Here is a 17,494-nt window from a genome sequence, read left to right on the forward strand (position 1 = left end):
TTTACTCTGAGCCTTGACTTTGACCAATGCCTGAGCTACTCTTGGTGATATTTTGCATAATTGTATCGCCACCTCACACCATGGATTAGCAGTGCCCTCTTTACTGCGGGAAGCAGAGTCATCAACATCTTTAAGACTAACGAGATTTGAAAGCCAATTTAGAAAACTGATCCTTAAAATTTTGTTTCTCTAGAACCACTCTTAGTACCAAATGTCTTAGGTTGGGTTCTTTTCTATAGAAAAGCAAAATCAGTAAAGTGTATAAATATATGTATGGAGAGATTTATATCAAGGAATTGGCTCCCAGGATTGTAGAAGCTGAAACGTCCCAAGTCCATGTGTGAAGATAGAAGCTCCTGTCAATTCATGAAGCTGTAGGGGCTGGCGGACACAAGATTGGCAGGTCAGAGGGCAGGGCTCTGGCTCTCAGGCTGTGAAGGTTAACGAATTCCAGGATATGCACATAATCTTATAGCTCAAGTCCCACGATCCAGAGATCAGACGGACAGGAGGCAGCACAGGATCCAGAGTGAGCAAAAAAGCCAGAATGTCTGCTTATATTTATATGCAGGCCACACCCCCCCCAAAAATCCATTCCAACTAACTGGCTGCTTATAGCAGATTCAGTCATGGGAGTGATTACATATAAATGCTGAGGATCATGGCTTAGCCAATTTGATGCACAATCTTAACTATCACAGGAGGCTAGGGATAAACAAAAAGTCACCTACAAAGGAGTCAATAAGACTAAGCTCTGATAATTCAGCAGAAGCCATGCAGGCAAGAAGGCAGTGGAATGACAAATATAAAGCCTTGAAGGAAAAAAAAAATTGCCAGCCAAGAATTATATATCCAGCAAAACTGTGTATCAAATATATTGGCCAAATCAGGGCCTTTCCAGATGAAAGGAAATGTATGGCATTTGTAAAAACTAAACCAAAATTACAGGAAATACTAAAGGCAGTCCTCCAGTTAGAAAATCAGTAACATAACAACTCAGAACTGGAACATGGGACAGAGCAATGAGATATCAACCCAGATAGGAAAATCACAAAAATAAATAAAAAACACTGAAAATGGGTAAACAGAGATATCAATATGTAGAAGATGACAATATTAAAACAAAACAGAGTGACTACAAAGTGTAGTCATCTTTCCTAGCAGAGGAAGTCAAGATGATAGAAAGTAATAAAGGATTGGCTTAAACTTAGAAAAATACGGGTAAATATTAAGGTAAGCACAAAGGAAACTAACAATCCTACATAGCAAAATAGGAAACAAGAAAAACATAAAGACCAAATACAATATCAACAACAAGGAAAAAAGATGAATAGGAAATACATAAAAATGACTCAGCACAGAAAATTAACTGGAACAAAGAAATGGTGAACAACAGACACACACACACAAAATATATCAAAATGAGAGCACTAAACTCATACCTATCAATAATTACGCTGAATGTGAATGGACTAAATGCACTAATAAAGAAACAGAGAGTGGCAGAATGGATAAAAAAACATAATCTGTCTATATGCTGGCTACAAAAGACACACCTTAGACGTGAAGGCACAAATGAACTAAAACTCAAAAGACGGGAAAAAATGCACGAAGCAAACAGGACTCAAAAAAGAGCAAGAGTGGCAATATTAATCTGATAAAATAGACTTTAAAGCGAATCAACCACAAAGAATAAGGAAGGACACTGTACAACAGTACACCAGGAGGATGTAAGCATAATAAGTATTTACGCACCCAACCACAGGGCTCCAAAATACAAATTCTAACAGCATTGAAAAGAGAAATACCTCCACAATAATAGTAGGAGACTTCAACACACCGCTTTTGGTGAACCTCCAGAAAGAAGCTCAGTAAAGACACTGAAGATCTAAATGCCACAATCAACCAACTTGACCTCATAGACACATACAGAACAGTCCACCCCACACAGTCAAGTATACTTTGTTTTGCAACACACATGGAACATTCTCCAGAATAGACCACATATTAGGCCACAAAGCAAGCCTTAACAGAATTCAAAACATCGAAATATTACAAAGCATCTTTTCTGACCATAAAGTCATAAAAATGGAAATCAATAACAGAAAATGAAGGGGAAAAAAAATCAAATACATGGAAACTGAACAACACCTTGCTCAAAAACTACTGGATTGTAGAAGAAATTAAGAAAGGAATAAAGAAATTCACAGTATTAAGTGAGAATGAAACATTTCCTACTGGAACCTTTGGAACACAGCAAAGCAGTGCTTAGAGATCAATTTATAGCAAAAAATGAACATGTCCACAAAGAAGAAAAGTCCAAAATCACAATATTAACCCTGCAACTCATACAAGTAGAAAAAGAGCAGTAAAGAAGCTGTCGGGAGCCAGAAGAAAGGAAATAATAAAAATTAGAGCAGAAGTAAATGAAATAGAGAATAGAAAAACAGTTGAAAGAGTTAACAAACCCAAATGCTTGTATTTAAAATATCAACAAAATCAATAAACCACTGGCCAAAGTGACAAAAGAAAAACAGGAAAGGCAGCAAATAACCCAAATAAGAAATGAAATGGGTGATATCACAACGGACCCAACTGAAATTAAAAGAATCATAACAGACTATTACGAAAAATTGTACTCCAACAATTTGAAAACCTAGAGGAAATGGATGAATTTGTAGAAACACGCTATCTACCTAAACTAAAACAAAAAGAGGAAGAAAACTAAATAAACCTATAAAGAAAAGATTGAAAAGGTAATTTAAAAACTCCTGACAAAAAAAGCCATGGCCCTTTTGGCTTCAATGGAGAATTCTACCAAACTTTCAGAGAATAGTTAACACCACTATTAGTAAAGGTATTTCGGAGCATAGAAAAGGATGCAATACTCCCAAACTTATTCTGTGAAGCCAGCATAACCCTGATACCAAAACCAGGTAAAGACACCAAAAAAAAAAAGAAAAAATTAAATAACAGTATCCCTCATGAACATAGATGTAAAAATCCTCAACAAAATGCTAGCTAATAGAATTCAAAAACATACCAAAAAAGTGTTTCACCATGACCAAGTGGGATTCATACCAGATATGCAGACATGGTTCAACATTAGAAAGACAATTAATGTAATCCATATAAAAGACAAAAAGCACATGATCTTATCAATTGATTTAGAAAAGGCATTTGACAAAGTTCAACACCTATTGGTGATAAAAACTCTCAGCAAAATAGAAATAGAAGGGAAATTTCTCAGCATGAAAGAGGGCATTTATACAAAGCCAAGAGCCAACATCATCCTAAATGAAGACAGCCTGAAAGCATTCTCCTTGAGAGTGGGAAACAGACAAGGACGCCCTTTATCACTTTTATTCTACATTGTGCTGGACGTCCTAGCCAGAGTAGTTAGGCTAGAAAAAGAAATAAAGGCATCCAAATTAGTAAGGAAAAAATATCTTTATTTGCAGGAAATCCACAAGAAAACTATTGGAACTAATAAAAGAGTTCAAGAAAGTATCAAGATATAAGATAAACTTACAAAAATCAGTTGAATTCTTCTACACGAACAAAGAGAACTTCAAAAAGGAAATCGTAAAATGAGTACCATTTACAATAGCCCCCAGGAAGATAAACCAAAAAACCAAGCCCAGTGCCGTCGAGTCGATTCCGACTCATAGTGACCCTGTAGGACAGAGTAGAACTGCCCCATAGAGTTTACAAGGAGCACCTGGCGGTTTCGAATTGCTGACCCTTTGGTTAGCAGCCGTAGCACTTAACCACTATGCCACCAGGGTTTCCAATAATTAGGAAAAAATCTAACCAGAGGTGTTAAAGACCTATACAAAGAAAACAAGATGTTACTGCAAGAAACCAAAGGAGACATGTAAGTGGGCAGACATACCTTGCTCATGAATAGGAAGACTCAACATTGTGATAATGTCAGTTCTAACCAAAGCGGTCTATAGATACAATGCAATCCTGATCCAAATTCCAGTGACATCTTTTAATGAGATGAAGAAACAAATCACCAAGTTCAAATGGAAAGGGAAGACTCCTGGGATAAATAAAGCATTACCAAAGAAGAAGGCCAAAGTGGGAGCCCCCACACTACCTGATTTTAGAACTGATTATACCACCACGGTAGTCAAAATAGCCTGGTACCAGTACAACAAAAGATACCAGATAACAGATGCAAAGGAACAGAATTGAAAATCTAGACATAAATTCAACCACCTATGAGCAGCTGATATTTGACAAAGGCCCAAAGTCTGTTAACTGGGAAAAAGATGGTCTCTTTAACAAATGATGCTGGCGTAACTGGATATCCATCTGCAAAAAAGTGAAACAAGACCAATGCCTCACACCATGCACAAAAACTAACTCAAAATAGATCAAAGACCTAAATAAAAAATCTAAAAGAGTAAAGATCATGGAAGAAAAAATAGGGACCACTCTAAGAAGACTAATACAGGGCATAAGCAGAATACAAAACATTACTAACAATGCACAAACACCAGAAGAGAGTCTAGATAACTGGGAGCTCCTAAGAATCAAACACTTATGTTCATGCAAAGACTTCACCAAAAGAGTAAAAAGACAACCTACAGACTGGGAAAAAATTTTTGGCTACGACATATCCGATCAGGGTCTAGTATCTAAAATCTGCACTATACTACAAAACTTCACCCACAAAAAGAGAAATAATCCAGTTAAAAAATGGGCAGAGAATATGAACAGGCACTTCACCAATGAAGACGTTCAGGTGACTACCAGATACATAAGGAAATGCTCACGATCATTAGCGATTAGAGAAATGAAAATTAAAACTACAATGATACACCATCTCACACCAGCAAGGCTGGCATTAATCCAAGAAACACAAAATAAATTGTTGGAGCGGTTGTGGAGAGACTAGAACACTCACACACTGCTGGTGAGAATGTAAAATGGTACAATCACTTTGGAAATTGATTTAGCACTTCCTTAAAAAGCTAGAAATAGAAGTACCATACAATCCAGTAATCTCACTCCTTGAAATATATCCTTGAAAAATAAGAGCCGTCACATGAATAGACATATGCACACCCATGTTTATCGTAACACTGTTCACAATAGTAAAAAGATGGGAGCAACCTATCAACAGATGAATGGGTAAACAAAATTATCAACAGATGAATGGGTAAACAAAATTATGGTATATTCACATGATGGAACACTATGCAAAGATAAAGAACAACAATGAATCCGTGAAACATCTCATAACATGGATGAATCTGGAAGGCATTATGCTAAGTGAAATTAGTAGATGGGAAAAGGACAAATATTGTATGAGACCGTGATTATAAGAACCAAAGTAAAGGTTTAAACACAGAAGGAAATATTCTTTGATGGTTCCGAGGGCCGGGAGGGAGGGAGAAGGGAATTCACTAAGTAGTTAGCAGAGAAGATTTATCTTAGGTGAAGGGAAGGACAACACAGAATACAGGAGAAGTCAGCACTCCTGGATTAAAACAAAAGCTAAACGTTTCCCGAAGACAACCAAACACTTTGAGGGACAGTGTAGCAGGGAAAGGGGTCTGGGGACCACGGTTTCAGGGGACGTCTGGGTCAGTTGGCATGGCAAAACGTATTAAGAAAATGTCCTCTATCCCACTTTGGTGAGTGGCCTCTGGGGCTTTAAAGGCAGATGAGCAGCCATCTAAGATGCATCGATTGGTTCTAACCCACCTTGAGAAGAGACAAAAGAAGAACACCAAAGACACAAGGAAAATATTAGTCCAAGAGACAGAAAGGGCCACAGAAGAGACTCCATCAGCCTGAGACCAGAAGAACTAGATGGTCCCTGACTACCACCAATGACCGCCCTGACAGGGAACACAATAGAGTCCCTGATGGAGCAGGAGAAAAGTGGGGTGCAGAACTCAAATTCTGGTAAAAAGGCCAGACTTAATGATCTGACTGAGACTGGAGGAACTCCAGAAGATATGGCCCCTGGACTCTCTGTTAACCCAGAACTGAAACCATTCTGGAAGCCAACTCTTCAGACAAAGAATGGACTATAAGATATAAAATGATACTCGTGGAGAGTGTGCTTCTTAGTTCAGGTAGATACAGGAGACTAAATGGGCAGCTCCTGTCTGGAGGCCACATGAGAAGGCAGAAAGGCATAGAAGCTGGTTGAATGGACATGGGAAGTCTGGGGTGGAAATGAGGAATGTGCAGTTACGTTATAGTGATAGCAACTAGGGTCACATAACAATGTATAAATTTTCATATGAGAAACTAACTTGAGCTGTAAACTTTCATCTAAAGCACAATAAAAATATAAATATGTGTAATTATCACTCTACATATAATGAACACTAATTTTTTAATGTAATCTAACACACAAATAGAATGTGCTCCCGTTTGTATGTTATCTTTGTTAGCTGCTTTTCAGTTGCCCTGACTCGTGGTTACCCAATGCACTGTGGAATGAAACAAACCACTGTCTTTCATAGGATTTTCATTGGCTGATTTTCAGAAGTAGATCCGCAGGCCTTTCTTCCTTGTCTGTCTTTGTCTGAAAGCTCTGCTGAAACCAGTGTCATATGTGCATGCCTCCACTGACTGGCATAATGAGGTGCGTAGGCTGGAAATCAAAGCCAGGTCTCCCAGATGGAATGTGAGAATCCTACCGCTGAACTTCGAATGCCACCAAACTTTTTGAGTAATCTCCAGAACGTTTTCCACAGAGGCAGCACCATTTTAAGTTGCTGACGTAAATAATAGCCACCACAGTGGTAGTGAAGTCGTCTCTCATTTTTCTTGTGATTTTCTTTTCCCTAAACACTAATGATTTTGAACATCGTCTCATGTGCTTATTGGCATTTTTGTATCTTCTTTGAAGAAATGTCTATTCAGGTTCTTTGCCCATTTTTTATTGGGTAGTTTATCTTTTTGTTGTTGAGTTGTAGGAATTATATACCCCAGATATTAAACCCTGTTATATGATTCTTAAATATTTTCTGCAGTCTGTAGGTTGTGTCTTCACTTTCTTGGTAAAGTCTTTGATACACAAAAGTTTTTAATTTTGATGCAGTCCAATTTATCTATTTTATCTTTTTTTGTTGCTCATGATTTTGCTGTCACGTCTAAGTATCTGTTGTCAAAAACTAATTCCTGAAGCACTATCCGTATGTCTTTTACTGTAAAAGTTTTATAGTTTTGGTTTATATGTGGTTGTTAATCCATTTTGCATTAATATTCATATATGGTGTGATGTAGGGGTCCAGCTTCATTCTTTTCCAGTTGGAGACCCAGGGTTCCCAGCCCCATTTGTTGAGGAGACTTTTTTTTTTTTTTTTTTTTACCTTGAATGGCTTTTTCATCTTTGTGGAAAATCGTTTTATCATAAATGATTTATTCTGAGCTCTCAACTTTATTCCATTCATCTGTAAGTGTATCCTTGTACCAGAACCAGACTATTTGCATCATTATAGCTTTATAGTACATTTAATATGGATGTGTGAGTTGTCCTAATTTATTCCTCTTTTTAAGATTGCTGAATTGATTTGTGTTTTGTTGCAATTTCATATGAATTTCCGAATTTGCTTTTCCATTTCTCTAAAAATGGCTGTTAGAATTTTGATAGGGATTGTAATGAATCAATAAGTCACTTTGGTTACTGTTGACACCTTAACAATATTAAGTCTTGTAATCCGTTGTTATGGATTGAATTATGTCCCCCCAAAAATATGTGCATCAACTTGGTTAGGCCATGATTCCCAGTATTGTATTGTTGTCCTCCATTTTGTGATTGTAATTTTATGTTGTGAGGATTAGGGTGGGATTGTAATATCACCCCCACTCAGGTCACTTCCCTGATCCAAGGTAAAGGCAGTTTCCCAGGGGTGTGGCCTACATCACCTTTTATCCCTCAAGAGATGAAAGGGAAACAAGCAGAGAACTGAGGAACTCATACCACCAAGAAAGCAGCACCAGGAGCAGAGCGGGTCCAAAGGACCCGGGGTCCCTGCCCCTGAGAAGTTACTCAACAAGGAGAAGATTCAGGACAAAGACCTTCCTCCAGAGCCAACACAGAGAGAAAGCCTTTCCCCTGGAGCCGTCGCCCTGAATTTGGACTTGTAACCCACTAGAGTGTGAGAAACCCTGGTGGCATAGTAGTTAAGAGCTATGGCTGCTAATCAAAAGGTCAGCAGTTCAAATCCACTAGGCGCCCCTTGGAAACTCTATGGGGCAGTTCTACTCTGTCCTGTAGGGTTGCTATGAGTTAGAATTGACTCAACGGCAACGGGCAGTGGAGTAGAGTGTGGGAAAATAAATTTCTTTTTGTAAAGCCATCCACTTATGGTATTTCTGTTATGGCAGCACTAGATGATTAAGATATCCGTGAACACAGAATGTTTTCCCATTTATTTAAACTAAAAAAGCCAGTTTCCTTTGAGGCGATTCCAACCCATGGCGACACCATGTGTTTCACAGAAGAACTGTACTTTACAGGGCTTTCAATAGCTGGGACCTTTTGGAAGTAGATCTCCAGGCCTTTCTTCCAAGGTGTCTTCCATTTATTTAGGTCTTTTTAATTTGTTTCCATAATGTTTTGTAGTTTTCCACGTATGGGTCTTTCACCTCTCTGGTTAAATTTATTCCTAGGTGCTTTTTTCTTTTAGACACTGTTGTAAATAGAAGAGCTTTCTTAAGTTCCTGTTTAAATTGTTCATTGCTGCTTTATAGAACTGCAAGTGTTTTTTGTGTGTTGAACTGTATCCTAAAACATTGCTGGATTCATTTATTAGCTCTAGTAATTGTGGATTCTTTGGAATCTTCTACACAGGATCATATCATTTATGAACACAGATGGTTTTACTTCTTTCTTTCCTATTTGGATAGCATTTATTTCCATTTCTTACCGAAATGCTCTGGCTGAAACTTCAAGTACAATATTGAATAACAGTGGTGAAAGTGGACATACTGGTCTGTCCTGTTCTTTACCCAACCTAGTACCATTGAGTCAATTCCAACTCATAGTGACCCTATAGGACAGAGTAGAACTGCCCCATAGAGTTTCCAAGAAGCGCCTGGCGGATTTGAACCGCCAACCCCTTGGTTAGCAGCCGTAGCACTTAACCACTATGCCGCCAGAGTTTCCTTCCTGTTCTTTATGGGAAATGAGTCAGTCTTTCTCCGTGGAGTATGACCTTAGCTGTGGGTTTTTCATGAATGTGTTTTAGCACATGGAGGAATTTCCCTTCTTTCTGTAGTTTATTGAGTGTTTTTCATCATGGAAGGGTCCTGGATTTTGTCACATGCCTTTTCTGTGTTGATTTAGATAATATGTTTCTCTCTGTTTCATCAGTGTGGTGTATTACATCATTAATTCTCTTACTTTGAATGATACCTGGAATAAATCCCACATCCTCATGGTGTATAATACTTTTAATACGCTATTGGACTCAGTTTTCTAGTATTTTGTTGAGGAGTTTTTCATCTAGGGATATTGGTCTGCAGTCTTCTTTTCTTGTGGTATCTTTACCTGGCTTTGTTTATCAGGGTACTGCTGGCCTTATAAAAAGAGTTAGTAAGTGTTCCCTCACAATCATTGCTATGTTTGAGCCCATAGGCTTGAAGTTAAAATGATAACAACAATAAAAAAATGTATTTATTTCTACCACCTGGCTTCTCTGGCATCCAGCTTTCTGAATCTTCAGCTGTAGGTATACTTATAGTTTGGCTGGAAGTCCCCCATGGAGTCTAACCGTTGGTTCCATTGGTTTTAGCCTCCCTAGCAGCCTGGAGGAAACCCTGGTGGTGTAGTGGTTAAGTGCTACGGCTGCTAACCGAAGGGTCGGCAGTTCGAATCCGCCAGGTACTCCTTGGAAACTCTATGGGGCAGTACTACTCTGTCCTATAGGGTCGCTATGAGTCGGAATCGACACGATGGCACTGGGTTTGGTTTTTTGGTTTAGCAGCCTGGAATCCACGCAGCTCCTTAGCCCTCGCCGCCCCCCTCCCCAGGCTGGATCATGGAGACTGGAGGGCTGTCCCCTTCAGATTAGAGCCCTGCCTGTCTGCTGTCCCCCTGCCTGACAGAGGGTCTCTCACCCCCACACTGAGACACTGGCCTCAGACTAGGGCACAGCATTAGCAGAGGGTCTGCCAGATGGGATGCTGGGGGGGGCTTGCACAGTTTCCTCTACCTCTACCTCCCCTCCAAGAGAGCTGTGGAAGTTCATGAGGAGTTGGGATCCTTGGGTGCTGTTGAAGTCACCTTGTTTGCTCCAAGTTTACAAACAATGGGAAGTCACTCATTCTTTTTAAAAACTGTGTTTAAGTTCCAGCATATTTCAGTTAAGGGGTTTGCCATTTGATTCACTTGGGAATCATTTCTGTGAATACCATTGTCTTGGGTAATAAGACGTGGCTTCCATGGCTACTACCAACTGTTTGTTGCTCTGGAATTTTCCTTAGGACTGCACTTTTCTGGAAGGAGTTAAAAATGAATCAGTTTTCAGAGAAAGAGCCGACCGAAGCTGGGCCTGGAGGTCGAGCTCCCTCTGCACCCTGCCTGCCTCAGAGCCCTGGGACTGAAGCCTGGCCTTGGGGGTAGGGGAGCGGTGAGCTTCACAAGGTGAACATGCATGACAGCGATGCAAGGGAAGGGGTCTAAAAGACGTCGTGCACTTCTCTAGTAGCCTGGCCTTTAGAGATTAGTTTATGATGGGCCCTTGCCGCCCCCCAGTCCTGTCACTGACACCTCAGGTTTCCCAGCCTTCCCTATGTCCCTGAGGGGAGAGAAGGGCAGCAGAGCAGAACTTCAGCAAGCCCTACCTGCCCTGTGACCCTTTCCTGTCCTCCAGCACAGCCTTTCGCCACACAGCCTTTGTCCACGCCCTCTCTCCAGGCTCCTGGTAGGGCATGATGATCCAGTCTCCAGCCTGGGCATGAGAGCTGGGCACTGGTCTCCTCCCCTCCCCCTAGGAGAAGGAGACCATCACAGAGGCACTCCGAAGCCCTGGTCAATCACCTCGCCTTCGCCAGCTTGAGCCATCTGCCACCTGTCAGCCTCTCTTCACAGACTTTAATCCCTGGCTCTGGCCATGGTGGGGGAGCGGCTGATTCGGCCTCTCTTTCCTGGATCATTTCCAGACACCTCATGGCCATTGCCCTTGCCTTGGCCTTTGGCATCACCTCTCCACATAGCTGTGGCCATCCCTGGGTTGCTGGGGGCAGCTCCCCATCTTTCCAGGGCAGCCAAGATACTGGAAACCCTCAGACTCACAGCTGAGAGGGTAGGGAGAAGGCTGTCCTTAGAGCCTGTGTCCCAGTTATGGGATGGTTCTATTCTGGCCCAGGCTTCTCCAGGGATCTTCACTCTCTTTCTCCTGGTGGTCTGGGTGTCCACCTCTATGACAGGTTTCACTGGTAGCCCGCACTCTACTTCAGAGATGGCTGTGGGTGTGTGCCTGGGCTTCCCCCCAGGCCTTTTTCTGCACACTTCAGCCAGCATGGTCTTACCCAGGTGGTAGGGGATCATTGCAGTGGTATCTGGCTTTGATGATAAACCCAGCACAGCCTGGAGGCTGGAAGAGGTGAGCAGGGCCTGACTGGACCACTGAAGGCAGCCAAGGCATGGGGAGTGTGTACTGGGCTGGTGGGGGGGCTAAGAAAGGGCACCCATGATAGAATGCTCCTTCCTTCAGTTACAGGCTCTAAACCAGGGAGTGCTTAGATGTGGATACCCCAGGGGCCTTGTGAAAATGCAGATTTTTATCTAGGGTTGGGCTTGAGATTTTCTATATCAAACAAGCTCCCAGTTTATGCTGAAAATAACTATTATAGAAGTAGGATGTGAATTAAAAGTAGAAAGTGCTATTAGAGGAATTAATAAAAAGGATAATGCTTAAAACGGAGACATTGGTATACAGATCATGAGAGAGAGAGAGAGCGAGAGGGGAAAAAACATTTACACTGAGACCAAGAAATAAAAGGTAGGAGTCAGCTAGATGGGGTAGAAGGGAGGAAAGAATCAGGAACAGATGGGGGAGATTGCTCCTTAATGAAAATTTAATAATTTCTAATTTATTTGGTTGATTGGTTATTATAAAGTTGAAAGACAATGTGTTCAGGAAATGTCCCAGATTTCTGGGAAACTTGGGGACTTGGTGGTGTCATGGCCCCAGAGTGAAGGAAAAAGAAAAAAAAAAAAAACTGATGGGGAAGAAAGGTTAGTTGCAAAATCAACAGGAAGAATACTGATCACATATTACCATGCTAAAAATGAAAATGTTTTAGAAAACAAACCACAACAGAAGACTTTCAGCTTCACATAATTAAAAATCAGTGACATGTGATGAAGTCATTGATTTGAACTTGAAAAATATCTTCTGTCAGAATATTCACCCATGTTGATATTAAAGTGTGTGTGTTTTTCTACGAAGGTGAACCCTTAACCTCATAGGTGAACCTTCAACCTAAACCTTGGACCTCTGATGCCATGGAGGAAGCCAGGTTCACGTTTTCCAGCCCGGGCAGGCCTGGATGCCTTTCATGCTCTGGGATGAGGAAGCCCCTCCTGTGACAGCGTGGCCTGAGGAAGAGGCCTGTGGAGCTGCATGAAGAATGCAAGTGTGTGCTCTGGACGGCTGGAGCGGAATCTGCAGATGCCCTCAGAGTGGAGCGTGGCCTTGAGCCTGGGAGGAAGCCCTGTCCAGGGAAAGAGCTGAAGGCCAAGAACCTTTCACTTCTTCCTTACTCAACACTGTCTCCTTCCATTTCAGGTCCCAGGTGTGGTGCAGGGAGAGCTAGTCCAGCGTAGGCAGCTGGGGACTGAGGGCAACCTTCTTGCACATCCATGCAATCAAAAGTAAGAATTTTAACTGCTCTGCATGGCTGTGTGGATGAGACATCACTGATCTGGCTCCAAACTTCCTCTGCCATCCCTCTTCCTGAAGTGACTTCTTGGGCTTAGAGAGCACATTCACTTAGACTTTCTGAAGCTGGAGCCAGGAGATGGTGAGTACTACGGAGAACTGGGGTATTGTTACCGTAAGGGGTGAGGCTAGGTATGAATTGTTAGAGTACCATATGCTCTAGGCCCTGAAGTTCCTCAGTGAGGTAAAAAGGTGGGAGATGAGGCTGTAGGACTGAGGTATACGAGGCATCCTGAGGCCTTGCTTCTGTGTCGCTGGGCCCTTCCTGTACACATATGTGAATTTTCAAGCCTTGGATACCTGGGGTCACCTTCCTATATTAGCCTTAGGGCTGGAATCATGGGGCATTGACATCCTGTCCTGGGCCTTGGTTCTCTGTGTCGAATGACAGAGTCTCCTGACCAGAGTCTGAAGATGGAGCAACATTGGACTCTGAGGAGACCGAGCCCCAGGTTCTCCAGAGCCATCCTTGTCCCATCCCTGCACACACTTTTCTTGGCCTCCCTCAGGTACTGGAGCATTTTTGCACAGTTTTAACTGCAGCTGTACCTCTCATACTGTGTGATTTGGTCGAAAACGGGGAAGAGTTAGTAGCGGATAGCACTGACTGTTAATGGGGCCCTAGCTGAGGCTTGGTCCTCTCATGGATTCACCAGTGGAATGAGGAAGGGGACAGTGAGTCTATTTGGATGATGTGTGAGATATCAAGACCCATCCTTTTTGGAGGTAAGGTTTTTCTTTGAGGTTTTGAGGTGTGCAAAAAGCATATATCAGCAGTGTAAGTCTTTGTTTTTCCACCCTTCTCTGCCTGTTGTTGTTTGGTGCTATTACGTTGGTTCCAACCCACAGTAACCATGTGTACAACATGACAAAAAACTGCCCCATCCTATGCCACCCTCAGCCTTGAGACCTTTGTAGCCACTGTATCAATCCATCTCCTTGAGTGTCTTCCTCTTTTGTCTGACCCCAACCCTCACTCTCACCCTAACCAGCATGATGTTCTTCTCCAGGTACCGGTCCCTCCTGATAACTTGTCCAAAGGACGTGAGACGTAGTGTCACCATTCTTGCTTCTCAGGACCATTCTGGATGTACTTCTTCCAGTACAAATTTGTTTGTTCTTCTGGCAGCCCACGGTATATTCAGTATTCTTCCCCAACGCCATAATTCAAAGATGTCAATTCTTCTTTGGTCTTCCTTATTCGTTGTCCAGGTTTTGCATGCATGTATGGCGATTGAAAACACCATGCCTTGGTTAAGGCGCACATTAGTCCTCAAAGTGATGTCTTTGTTTTTTTTTAACACTTTGAAGAGATCTTTTATAGAAGATTTGTCCAATGCAATATGTCATTTGATTTCTTGATTGCTGCTTCCATGGACGTTCATTGTGAATCCAGGTAAAATGAAATCCTTGACAACTGCAATCTTTTCTCCATTTTTCATGATGTAGCTTATTGGTCCAGTTGTGAGGATTTTTGTTTCTTTTATGTTGAGGTATGATCCATACTGAAGGCTGTAGTCTTTGACCTTCATCAGTAAGTGCTTTAAGTCCTCTTCACTTTGATCAAGCAAGGTTGTATTATCAGCATGCCACAGGTTGTTAATGAGACTTCCTCCAAACCTGAAGCCATATTCTTCTTCCTTTAGTCCACCTTCTCAGATTATTTGCTCAGGGTTCAGACTGAATAGTTATGGTGAAAGGATACAATCTTGACAGACGTGTTTCCTGATTTTAAAGCAGGCAGTATCCCCTTGTTCTGTTTGAATGAGTGCCTCTTCGTCGTTATACTGTTCCTGGGTGAACACTATTAAGTGTTCTGGAATTCCCATTCTTCATAATGTTATCCATAGTTTGTTATGATCCACTCAGTTGAATGCCTTTGCATAGTGAATAAAACACAGGTAACCATCTTTCTGTATTCTCTGCTTTCAACTACGATCTGACATCAGCAATGATACTCCTCAATCCATATCTTCTTCTAAATTTTGCTTGAATTTCTGATGGTTTCCTATTGATGTACTGCTGCACCCATTTTTGAATTATCTTCAGCAAAACTTTACCTGTGTGTGATATTGGGGATATTGTTCCATAATGTCTGCATTCTTTTGTCTAGCTTTTCTTGGGAATTGGCATATATGTGAGTATCTTCCAGTCTTTTGACCAGGTAGCTATCTTCCAAATATCTTGGCATAGACAAGTGTGTTCTTCCAGCGTTACATTCGTTTGTTCTAACGTTTTAATTGGTATTCTGTCAATTCTTGGTGCCTTTTTTTCCAGCAATGCCTTTAGTGCACTTTGGACCTCTTCTTTCAATACTATCACTTCTTGACCATGTGCTACCTTCTGAAATGGTTGAATGTCAACAAGTCTGGTACAGTGACTCTGTATTCCTTCCATAGTCTTTTCACGCTTCTTGCATTGTTCAATATTTTGCTTACAGCAACCTTCATTACTGCAACTTGCTGCTTGAATTTTTTCTTCTGTTCTTTCAGATTGATAAATGCTGAGTGTTTTCTTCCCTTTTGGGTTTCTAACTCCAAGTCTTTGCAGATTTCATTATATTTTTCTTTGTCTTCTTGAGCCACCCTTTGAAACTTTCCGTTTAGCTCCTTTACTTTATCATTTCTTCCATTCACTTTAGATTCTCTACGTTCAAGAGCAAGTTTCAGAGTCTCTTCTGACATTCATTTTAGTCTTTTCTTTCTTGTCTTTTTAAGGACCTTTTTCTTTCTGCACGTATGATATCCTTGATATCATTGCACAACTCAGTGTGGTCATTGATCATCAGCATTTAATGTATGAAATATTTTCTTGAGATGATTTGTGAATTCTGGTGGAATATACTTGTGATGGTGAAGGATGTTTCAACTTGGCTGGGCCATGATTCTCAGTGGTTTGGCAGTTATGATGTAGTTTGGTAGCTATGTAATGATGTAATAACGTCCATAACGAGATCTGATATGACGTAATTACATCCATGTTGAGATATATTTTGAGCAGCCAGTCAGTTGAAAGGGAGTTTCCTTGAGGGGTACAGCCAGCCTGCATCCAATATAGGTGGACTTTCTGGCAAAGCTCTCTGGTTTTGCTTGTTCTGGATCCTGCATCTGGTTCCTGTTAATCTGGCCTCCGGTTCTTGGGACTTGAGATAGCAGCTTACCCACCGATCTTGGGATTTGTCAGCTTCCATAACCTGTGATCCAGTGGCCTGCCGTCTTGCCTGCTGATCTTGATATTCATTGGCCTCCCGAGCCTGTGAGTCAGAGGCCTGCTGTCTGATATGCCAGTCTTGAGTTCGCTGTCTCCTGCAGCTACGTGAGTCCAAGCTCACCCATGAACTTGGGAGTTTTCAGCCTCTACAATCCTGTGAGCCATTTCCTTGATATAAATCTCTTTACATTTATACACATCACTGTTTTTTCTTCTCTAGAGAACCCAGCGTAAGACATTTGGTACCAAGAGTGGTTTTAGAGAAACAAAATTATAAGAGTGAGTTTTCACAATTGGTGGTCAAGTCTGGTTAGTCTTAAAGATGTTGATAGTTCTACTTCCAGTAGTAGGAAGAGCACTGCTAATACATCGTGAGAGGTGGCAATAGAGATATGCCGAATATCACCACAAATACATCAGGTATTGGTAAGAAGCAAAGCTCTGGGTGATGGCATGTTCGATACGTTCGTACAAGTTTGTCAGAATGAGAGGTATAAAAAGCTGGTTGGTTTGGTCTCCTTTCACTAGAAAAAGTGGTAAAAGAAACAGATGAGCTCAGGGCTTCACAGTTACAGTTCACGGGTCACATAAATGACCTGAAAGTTTCCATGTGAGCCTTGAAAGAAAGGCTTATTTCTTGTAGTAATACAGCTGATATTGCTGAATATGAAGCCCAGAGTCTTACAGTAAGAGTGACTGAATTACAATGCCAGTTGAATTCCCAACCTCGAATGGTATCTGAAGTTAAAGTGAGGGCATTGATTGAGAAGAAATGGGATTCTGAAACTTTGGATGGAGACATACGGGCAGATAATTGGGAAGCTGGGAACACTAAGCCCCTAAATTTTGTTAAATCAGTCTTGCCAACAGAACCAGCCCTTTCACACCCATCTGAAGAGAGTACTCCATCTTTTTGTGCTAAGCCACCCTCCCCACTAAAACATTAGCCCCTTCATCTCCATCTAATGAGATTAACCCAGCTGTGGCTGAAGAGCCTTTATCTCAGTCATCCCTTGGAGAGGCATTTGAGTCATTGCCCCATCACTTGATGCAGATGCCTTACAAGGCATTTCCGAATGTTCTCAGAATAAATCCCCACCACCAATTTTGACTTCTAGACGTATAACTAGTTTTAAGGGCCAGTGAGCCCCAAAAGGTGAAGTACAAAGTGTGACACAGGAGGAAGTATGCCACACTCCAAAAGAACTGCTTGAATTTTCTAATATATACAAACATAGACCTGAAGAATATGTGTGAGAATGGCTATTAAGGGATATGCTGCAAGGAATGTAAAGTTGGATCAATATGAATTTATTGATGTGGGCCCACTAAGCACAGATCCTTCATTCTGTGCTTCA

The 17,494-nt window shown here is 41.4% G+C and overlaps 1 protein-coding gene across 8 annotated transcripts in view; it reads left to right on the plus strand.

Annotated features, from left to right (window-relative positions):
* LOC126082770 (zinc finger protein 699-like) overlaps positions 1-17,494 on the plus strand; it is a 199,083-nt gene that overhangs the window by 40,256 nt on the left and 141,333 nt on the right. For 2 of the 8 annotated variants that reach the window (XM_049895714.1, XM_049895719.1), the window contains exon 1: positions 12,361-13,008. The exons of 4 other annotated variants lie outside the window; for them this stretch is intronic. Coding sequence is in view for 2 of the 4 variants with exons in the window: in XM_049895719.1 (XP_049751676.1) it covers positions 13,006-13,008 (3 nt within the window). In the remaining 2 variants the exon portion in view is untranslated. Of the gene's footprint in view, positions 1-12,287; positions 13,009-17,494 lie in introns of those variants that run through there. 2 more of the 8 variants (XM_049895717.1, XM_049895722.1) reach the window with 2 other exon arrangements.

Source organism: Elephas maximus, chromosome 9 (genome assembly GCF_024166365.1).
Source record: "Elephas maximus indicus isolate mEleMax1 chromosome 9, mEleMax1 primary haplotype, whole genome shotgun sequence".
Taxonomy (NCBI): Eukaryota; Metazoa; Chordata; class Mammalia; order Proboscidea; family Elephantidae; genus Elephas; species Elephas maximus.